This window comes from Lissotriton vulgaris, unplaced genomic scaffold, assembly GCF_964263255.1.
Source record: "Lissotriton vulgaris unplaced genomic scaffold, aLisVul1.2 SCAFFOLD_977, whole genome shotgun sequence".
Lineage (NCBI taxonomy): Eukaryota > Metazoa > Chordata > Amphibia > Caudata > Salamandridae > Lissotriton > Lissotriton vulgaris.
In genome coordinates this window covers 635019-645323 of record NW_028252489.1, presented here as the reverse complement: position 1 = coordinate 645323, position 10305 = coordinate 635019, and the positions used below count along the sequence as shown (strand labels likewise).

Below are 10305 nucleotides of genomic sequence, written 5' to 3'. Positions count from 1 at the left end.
TGTGGCGAGAGTGGGACAGGTTGTCGAGTTACTGTCTAATGAGTGTGAGAGTGGGACAGGGTGTGGAGTTACTGTCTGATGTGTGTGAGAGTGGAACAGGGTGTGGAGTTACTGTCTAATGAGTGTGAGAGTGGGACAGGGTGTGGTGTTACTGTCTAATGTGTGTTATGTTATGTTATGTTATTAGGTGTTTTATTAAGCGCTCAGCTACTCAAGCAGAGTGTCCCGGCGCTGACAGACCTACCATAGCACAACCCCGGCCTCGGAGGAGAGATTAGAGACAGAACAGTCACATTTTTAGCTCTTTCCTGAAGGAACCTAAGTCCTCGTTCTTTCTCAGAGCGAGTGGCAGAGCATTCCAGGCCCACGGCGCCAGATATTTAAAAGACCGGCCCCTGGTCCGCGTGCGCCTAATTACCGGGACTGTGGCCAATGACAGGGCAGCCGATCTTAAGGCTCTAGATGGATGGTGAAAGCCGACTCTCTTCCGCAGATAAATAGCCCCAATGCCATGAAGGGCTTTAAACACAGTGGTGAGAGCATTGAACCTAATGCGTTGCCGGATTGGCAGCCAGTGCAAAGATTTCAAAAGAGCGGTGGCATGAGACCTGCGGCCAAGGCCGAAGATTGCACGTGCTGCCGAGTTCTGCACTACCTATAGGCCGAGACAGAAGCTGTTCCGGTAGGCCAAGGTAGAGTACATTTGCATTATCCAACCTTGATCCCACCAGAGCTTGCACCATTGTTTTCCTATGGGCAATGGAAAGGAGAGGGAGGAATTTCCTTAACATTTTTAGTAACTTGAAGCACTGCCCGACCAGACCAAGAATTTGTGGTTTCAGTGAAAGACAGTTGTCCACCTTGATTCCAAGATTCTTAGCTACCGTAGAGTCAGTGGAGGGGGGATACATCCCCACAGGCCACCAGGCCTTCCAGCCAGGGTCAGGAGGGCACCCAAAGAATAGAAGCTCAGACTTGTCGGAGTTGCATTTCAACTGATTCAGTTGAAACCAGGCAAATACAGCTCCCAGGCAGTTCTTAATGCTCTCGCCATCAAAGTCCGAGTTTTTACAGCATGTGAAAAAAAGCTGAGTGTTGATGGAGCGAGATAGAAAACAAAATTTTGTTTAAACTCGCAAAGTCACATTTCCATAACATGAATAATAAAATTAATGATTTGTGATGTGTTGTGCTAATATAATCTAGATTAAACTTTATACATGGGGGGACTAACATGTGTGCTCATAAACGTGCATAAGTGTTGCATCTTTTTGTTTGTGCAAAATAATAAAATAATTTGTTGTTTTCGTTTTTGTCATTACTAACTGCAGCAAACCTAAAAGAGGCATGTGCTTATTTTGCTTTTCCTTGTCTATGTGGTGTCATTTCTACTATTCTAGGTGCACATAAGTTTTATGGATTCATGAAGGCTGGTAGATATAAATGCTGCTTTATTTGTTTGCACTTGCTAGGTAACATTAGACTAATCGGGAGGGTTAATTAATTAGTAAATGAAGGGTGGAAACAGAATCGATATTATTTCTTACATTAATACTTTTCTTGTGTTTGTTTATTACTAGAAAGCATAAGTTGCCTGTTTTTGGGCCTAGTTTGCTCGAGTTGCTAAAAGCTGAATTTTACTTCTGCAAAAGTCACGAGATGTCCATTCTGAAAAAAAAGTGTTCGTCAAAGCTGCATTCACAGAGCAAATCTGACGCGTATTCATCTTTCTGTCGGACGTGGCCAAGGTCGAAAAGAACATTTTGTCAGCCTTAACTTGGCATCCGCGGAAGTCTAATGGACGCAGCGAGAACATTGATTTACATTTGTAGCAAACCTAGGAAGCTCCTGGTTGCACTCGGAAAAGACAATGGTCCTTAAGAAATGTGACCTAATGGAATTTTTGAAATGTGGGTGACATGTCACTTGTCACTCTCAACCAATGGGACGTCGTGGATTGAATACAAACTTTCCTTTACTTAGATTAGCTAGCATAGAAAGGTATAAAAAGTCATGCCCTTAGGGATGGGCTGGCTGCTGCTTTCTGACTTTCCGATGAGGGTGAAGTGCTGCTGGACTTTGCGTGGAGCACGTAAGAATCCTCAAAAAACTTTACTTTATTTTCCATTTATTTAGCTTAGTTAGGGACTTAGGCTTTAGAAATGCTAAACTTTAAAATCTTACTTAAACTTTGAATTTCTACTTTAAACTGTATTTTTCTCATGAAGCTTTTCCAACATGCTTACTTTGATGCTAATAAAATTGCATTTATAAAATTACATTTTGAAATACCATAATTAGTTAATAAAAACTTACTTCTGACAAACAAGCTGGTCTTGATTATTCAGAAGTGCAGGTTGCTATTAGCTAGATCCCATCGCCAATGGTGGTCGTTTAAATAGTTAGGATTTGTTCTAATGACAATATTCTTTCCACAGATGTATATAAATGTATATAAATTGTAAATAAGGTGTATAAAGGTTGTATTCGACCACCTGATTCAGTAGGCCCAAATATGTCAGGTTTATAAACGGGTCCATGAGTTAGTATAGAATTTTGTTTATAGGTTATGAAGTTGGGTAGCGTTGTTTATGGCATATTTCCTATAGGCCGCTGGATCAATTCTCTGGTAGCAGAAATTGATGGTTGCTAGGGGTAACCAAGGTAATATGTTGGTTGCTAAGGGTTGCTAAGGTGTTATGGTATGGAAATAGGATCGATGTTTTAACACATGTTAAGTTCGTTTTTTGTGCTATCTGTAAGCTATACCGGTATAGATTGTGTGACGAGAAATTAGTCACGCAAGTCATCTGTTCTGTTTGCAGTGATATCGTCGAGTATCACAAGTGGTATCGCCGTGTACCACAGTGTTGTCGCCGTGCAGCACAGTGTTAGGGCTAGGTGTGAATCTTGTATAGTGAGGGTTTTCTAAGAAAGTAGAGCAGCATGAGAATAGGGACAAAGCGCCTTCCATAAAACTCACTGTGATAAGAGTATTAGTTATATTCGAGCTTGAGTGAAGGGTAGGGTAGCGTCGGTGCATGATTACCTATAAACAGGTTAGAGTCCTGTAGGGGTACATGTTTTATTTCTATAAACAGGTGAGAGTCCTGTACGGATTTCATGTGTGTTTGAATTTAGGGAATTTTCCGTGTGAAAGTGCGAGTTTGATTTGTAATTTATGTTCAAGTGGAACTCTTAGAACTGTCACTTCGCGGTGCGTTCAGAGGAAAACGAGTTCATAATTTTACGTGTTAGAAGGGTGGGGTAAAGGTTACTCTACTGACAATTGAAAATTATCCTTAGTGTGAATAGCGCCGACTATTCCGAAGTGTGGATACTTGAATGTATGTAAACTATTCTAAATAGTGAAACAAACAGATGAGTCTTTATTGTCATTGTTTTAAGAATTAATTCACACTGAAAAGTGTTCTTAAAATGGTGCTGTGAAAAGATTTTGTGAAGGAGGGGTAAGCGCAAGGAGTGAGAAGTGAGAAACCGCAGCTGCTGTGTACGTCACAGAGCCGCGCTGGGATTGGGTGACCTACGTCACAAACTATACTCTGATTGGTTCTTGAGTCTCTGACGACCTGTGAGCTGATTGGTTCTTCAGAACAGCTTTTATTTTATTGGTTGAGCAGAAAAGTGACGTAGCTCAACTGTCATTGGCTCGTTGGTGTGTTTCGCGCACGGATTGGTTGTTTTGCGGAACATCCCGGAAATATTTTACGAACGATTTTGTGAATTAGATTTAACTCTTAAAAATGAGTTATCATTTTAAGCATGTTGAGAAAAAGCCAACATTATTTCAGAAGTTTAAAAATTTATTTTCGCCCGACAAGAAAATCGAAACGCGAGGTGGTAAATTACTTCATAAGTATAAAACACCTGCAGCGTACATGGAAGGTGAATATGGATATCATACTGTTTTATGGTTTGATAGCTGGAAACGCTATACAAAGAACGACGGTGTTTTAACTTGGCCTGATGATGGTTCATTTAATGTAAAGGTCCTGAGAAATTTACGAGAGAAAATGAATGCTCTTGTTCCAAAACCGAGACCAACTCAATTTGAAGCTTTAGTTGAGTGGGAAGATGAGATGTATCAGTTACAAAGAGAAGCTAGTGGAATTAAGAGACCATCTAAACCTCCAGCTTGGAGAAGAGATACTCATGAAGACAGGTTGCGAATGTGGAGGCAGGGAAACATGAGTGAAGGATTGTATTTAATTCAGGAAATGGTTATGGGTACTCCTGCTGGGAAATCTTTAGAAAGCGAATCTGAGGATGCAGTTATGGAAGAAATATACACTACAGCTAGAAAAAATCAGCCTTTGAGACCTCCTAGATCATGGTCTACTCCAGTGGTTTCTACGGAAACTTCACCGAGTGCACCTCCAATTAATGAAGTTCCTAAACTTTATCCAAACAATTGTGAAATTATTGAAACTCCTAGAAGACCAGAATTTGATAATGCTCGAAATGAAGGTAGACATTTTGCAATGACTCCAAGAGCAAGGGAAGCTCCAAAAAATTATGCAAGAGAAACAAGAAATGTTGAGGCTGTTGATTCTGCTGAATATTTAAGATCTAAGGAAGAATTAATTAGAAGAATGACAAAAGGCATGGAAGTTGTGACAGTTCCAGTAACCATTGGTCCTGTTCAGCCTGTATTTGATCAAAGAGAATCAAACAAGACAGGGTTGACTATTCCTTTAAATGCAGAAATTCAGAAGGTTGCTGAAAAATTTTACTCAGATATATCTGAAATAAACTCTTCAAGATCGAGAATGCCAGATTTAACCTTTAATGAGGATTTATCTCCAAAAACACCAATGGGTGCAGATTCAGATGCAGGGAGTCCTGAAAATAGGGTGACCACACCAAAACTTGATGTGGCTAAATTAAAAGCAAATATTGAAGAATTAATAATTGGAACTATTGGTCCTGATAGTTTGAATTACTATCGAGATGATGAACTACTGTTTATTTGTAAAAGTATTCAGTGGAAAACTAAGAATAAATATGATCAGTTAGAGGAACTAGCAGCTGAACTTGAAATCGATGTGAGCAAGCAAAAGAATTTTGCAAAACATTACAGACTAGATTTTTCAGAAAGTGACATTGAGAGTTTGAACTCAATGGGAAGAATACTGCATATAAAAGATTTGATAGTTTACATCAAAAAGCTGGGAGAACTCAATAAGTGGAGAGTGAAGTGGACGAAAAAGAAGGAAGATGAGAGATTGGAAAAATTGTCAAAACAATTTCCAATGAGAGAGATTGCAGGTGGAGGATATGTTCATGTCCCCTGGTCGAGACAGGACATACTGTTGTTCACAAATGACTTTCCGAAATTGAGGGAGAAACCAGTAGAATGGTATAGACAAGTGGATAGGTTTATCAAAGTCTCAAAAGTTCTGTGGATTGATTTAGATGGATTCTTCGACATTGTCGTTCCATCAGATCTTTGGACAGAATGCAAAATATCAATAAGTTGGCCAAAAACAGAACCTGAGCGAATCAAAGAAACAGGTGCTCCTAACCCTCTCGTAATGGATTATTACGAAAAGGTGATTGTTTGGATGAAAAACAAAATCCCACCAAAAGAAGTTGACTGGGTTAAAATAGAAAGGACAAATCAGGAAACAAAAGAATCAGTTCATTCTTTTTATGAGAGGCTACTGTTAATTTTTAAACAATACAGTGGCTATGAAAAGCTGGATGAAAAGGACATGAGTCATTTTGTCTATAGATTTGTTTATGGTCTGAAACCTGAAATTGCAGACATGATCAGGAATAGTATTGTAGGATGGCAATCACTTTCTGTGGATGATATTATGAGAAAAGCTAAGTATTGCAGTGATGAGTTGGAAGTGAGACAAAAGAAGCTCAAAGAAAAAGCCATGTGGGCTCAGGTAAAAGTGGCTGAGCAACAGATTGCCAGCATGGGTAATAAGAACACAAATTTTGTTCAAACTGGAAATACGAACCAGTTACAAGGAAAGTTTAAAAGTAATACTTTTCCGAGGAAGTTTAGCCCAAAGATTGAGGAGTTGAAACAGAGATTACCTTGTTTTAATTGTGGCGAAATTGGACATTGGAGAGACGAGTGTTCAAAACCTCCTAGAAACTTAAAGAATCCCTTATTGAATCCACAGATGCAGAATGGTGTTGACCTGCAGCAACAGCTACAGATGCAACAGGGGGTAAACGAGTTAAACATTCAGCGACAGTTGCAGCAACAGGTGAATAATCGTCAGGATCAAGTGCCACAGCCACCATTTCCGAATTGTGGGGGAGTTCAGAAATATAATCCAAATGTGGGATTTCAGGGAAATGAACAGGTAATAAAACCGCAAAAACAGCAAAAGCAGCAAAGGGTGCAAATGCAAAATGCTTCACAACAATTTTTGTTAACAGAAAGCCAAGACAGTGATTCTGATGATTATTGCTGACGGTGCCCGAGAGAGGAGGAAGAGTGTGTTGTTGGAGCCACTCTTGAGGTTGACCAGTCTGGTCCATTTGTAAACGGGAAAGTTAATGATGTAGACATCACTTTTCTAGTGGACACTGGTGCTACCCGTTCTACTGTTAGATCAGTGGAAATTGAAAACCTACCTCTCTCTGGGGATACCATCCAAGTTGTTGGAGTAAGTAATCAGCAAATTAAAACTGACTTAACTGATCCAGTTCCAGTTGAAATTGGAAATTTCAGAGACAAACACAGATTTGTGGTTTGTAATAGTAGTCCAGTGAATCTATTAGGCAGAGACATTCTATGTAAGATGAATTGCAGAATATATTGTTCTCCTGATGGGGTTGAGTTACAAACAATGGAGGAAGATGGTTTGTACAGAATGACAATGATGATGATGGAAGCAGAGAAAACAAAGTTGTTTCCTGCATTTGAAAAGAAGGATTTGCCTGAAGAGCTTAAGGAAACAGTGAAATCGGAAATATGGGATTTGACTGGGAATGAGATGGGTCTGATGAAACATGTCGATCCAGTCAAAATTACATTGAAACAGGGAATAGAATTTCCTAACATTCCACAGTACAAAATGAAGGCAGAAACAATTGAAGGTGTTATACCTGTGATTGAAAAATTTATCAAACAGGGTGTTCTAAGAGAAATGGAGAGTAGTCCTTGTAATTCACCGATTATGGGGATTAAAAAGCCAAATGGAACATATAGGATTGTGCAAGATTTGAGAAAGGTTAATCAGATTGTTGTTCCATGTTGTCCTGTGGTTCCAAATCCAGCAGTAATTCTGTACCAGATTCCACATGATGCTGAATGGTACACTGTCATTGATCTTTGCAATGCATTCTTTACGGTTCCTTTACATCCAGATAGTCATGAAATCTTTGCTTTCAGATTCCAAGGTAGGACCCTCGGATGGTGTAGAATCCCTCAGGGCTATACAGAGAGTCCTTCAATCTTTAATGAGTTGTTAAAAAGATCTTTGGAAAACCTGGACTTACCTGGTAGGTCTACGTTGGTGCAGTATATTGACGATTTGTTGATAGCTGCTAAGACAAGAGAAAATTGTGTAACAGACACAATAATACTGTTGAATCATCTTGCAGATGAGGGACATAAAGTGTCTCCAGCAAAATTACAGTTTTGCAAGCAAGAAGTAAAATATCTTGGTCACAGAATTGCAAAGGGAAAAAGGCAAGTGACAGTTGAGAGAATTAAAATGATTCAAGCGATGCAACCTCCAAGGACACAGAGGCAGGTCAGAATGTTCTTGGGAATGGTTGGTTACTGTCGACAATGGATAAGTGGATTTTCGGTAATTGCGAAACCACTACAGAGACTGACAAAGTCTGATGTAAAAGATCCAATTATTCTCAACGAAGTTGAGATGGAATCTTTTGAGAACCTGAAAAAGAGCTTATGTCAAGCTCCTGCTTTAGGTATGCCAAATTATGAGAAAGATTTTGAGCTGTATTGCAGTGAGAGAGAAGGATGTGCATTGTCTGTGTTGATTCAGAGACATGGAAATCTAAAGAAACCAATTGCATACTTCTCTGCAGTTCTTGATCCCATTGCAAAAGCATACCAGGTTGCTTGAAAGCAGTTGCAGCTACAAGTGTCAGTCTTGAACAAAGTGAGGGAATCATTATGGGATTTCCTGTGAAAGTCTTTGTACCTCATTCAGTTGAAATATTGCTGACAAGAGGTAAAACTCAGCATTTGACAAGCAGCAGGTTGACAAAGTATGAGAAAATCATACTAGGAGCAGATAATGTTTCGATTTCAAGATGTTTGAATCTGAATCCTTCTACATTACTGCCTGACTCTGAGATCATTGATGACGCTGAAATAGAACATGAGTGTTTAGATGTTATGGAATTTTGCACTAAACCAAGAAAAGACATCAAAGATAGACCTTTGGCTGAATCAGATTTCGTCTACTTTGTAGATGGCTCATGTTTGAGATCTGAAAGAGGTGTCTTGAAAGCCTCATATTCAGTCTGTACAGTTGCAGATGTTGAAGAAGCATCATGTCTTGAAGGAGTTCGTTCAGCACAAGTGGCTGAATTAATTGCTTTGATTCGTGCTTGTGAAATATCAAAGGATGTAAGAGTTACCATCATTACTGATAGTCAGTATGGATATGGAGTTGTGCATGATTATGGACAACTCTGGTCTCAGAGAGGCTATATGACATCAGCAGGGTCACCGATTAAAAATGCAGTTTTCATTAGGAGATTAATTGAAGCAATACAGTTGCCGAAAGAAATCGCAATTGTTAAGTGTGCGGCGCACACTAAAGGAGTAGATTATATCTCAAAAGGAAATGCCTACGCAGATGAAACAGCAAAGTACTGTGCAAGGAAAGGTTGGGCATATAATCGGGAAAGGAGTAAAGAAACTGATTCAAATCCATTAATGCTAACAACTGTTGTAGAGACATGGAATGAGATTAGGGATTTACAAAATGAAGCAGATGATGAAGAGAAAGATCTGTGGTTAAGATCAGATTGTAGACCACGTGAAGAAGATGGAGTGTGGGTTTACAAAGATGGCAGAGTGGTCTTACCAAATTGCTTGATTGCTGATATGGCCAGATTATATCATGGTCCGGCACATCTTGGAAGAGATTCTATGATCAGACTTTTCCGAGAGACTTGGTTCAATACAAAATTTAGAACAATTGCAGAATCTTTTTGTCAAAGGTGTTTGTCATGCCAACAAATGAATCCAAACAGAAAATCAGTGGTGGGGACAGGAATAATTGGTCGAGAGGGTGGTCCCTTTACCAGGTTACAGATGGATTTCATTGAAATGCCCTTACACAATTGCTTAAAATATGTTCTTGTGATTGTTTGTTTATTTTCAAGATGGGTAGAAGCATTTCCTACTCGACATTGTGATTCAATTACAGTAGCAAAACTGTTGCTCAGAGAAATTATCCCAAGGTACGGTTTTCCAGTCACTATTGAGAGTGATGGAGGAAGCCATTTTGATAACAAACTGATGAAGTTAATTTGTGAAGCTTTGAGCATTGAACAGAAGATACACTGTGCATACAGACCAGAGGCATCTGGAGTGGTTGAACAGATTAATGGAACAATTAAAAACAGAATTGGAAAAATGTGTCTTGAAACAGGTGTAAAGTGGACAGATGCTCTTCCACTTGTGTTAATGTCATTAAGAAGTACACCAGAAAAAAAGACAGGTTTGAGTCCTCATGAAATTTTAATGGGAAGAGTTATGAGGCAAGCTTTTGTACCTGTAGGTAAATTGTTGAGCATAAATGACAGTGCTATTTTGGATTACTGTAAAAGGTTATCTGATATAGTGACTTCTGTGTCTAATCAGGTGGGAACTGAAGCACAATCAGATGAAAAGGTTTTGACACATGATCTGAGGCCTGGTGATTGGGTCAGAACAAAGGTACATCGGAGAAGAAATTGTCTGGCTCCTAGATGGCAGAAGCCTAGGCAAATAATTCTGATCACTACTAATGCTGTAAAATGCAAGGGATTGAAACGTTGGATTCATCCTAGTCATACTATTCCAGTACCAACTCCAGAGAGTTCGGATGTTGAAAGTGATACAACAGATGATTCTGATTCTGAAGTAGAAGGTGAAATAATTCCAGATTCTGAGGATCGACAGGAAGGTCGACATCTGGAACCTGTACATGTGAATGGAGAAGTGACCAGAAAAGACTTGGAAATTATTGAAATAGATTCTGAAGGTGAAGAGAATCTGTTAAAAGGAAAAATAACTGAGGATTCAGTTGTTTCTGTTGAAGACAGAGAAGCAGAACAAAAAGAAGTTTC

The 10305-nt window shown here is 39.3% G+C and overlaps 1 protein-coding gene across 1 annotated transcript; it reads left to right on the top strand.

Annotated features, from left to right (window-relative positions):
• Positions 1-3764: 3764 nt before the first annotated feature.
• LOC147662140 (uncharacterized) lies at positions 3765-6458 on the top strand. The gene has a single exon (XM_086951082.1). It carries the CDS (start codon positions 3765-3767, stop codon positions 6456-6458), a length of 2694 nt encoding a protein of 897 aa, XP_086807208.1.
• Positions 6459-10305: the final 3847 nt, after the last annotated feature.

Bases quoted from the DNA above. Each gene is read 5' to 3' on its own strand.
- LOC147662140 (XM_086951082.1), top strand. From the start codon at position 3,765: ATGAGTTATCATTTTAAGCATGTTGAGAAAAAGCCAACATTATTTCAG.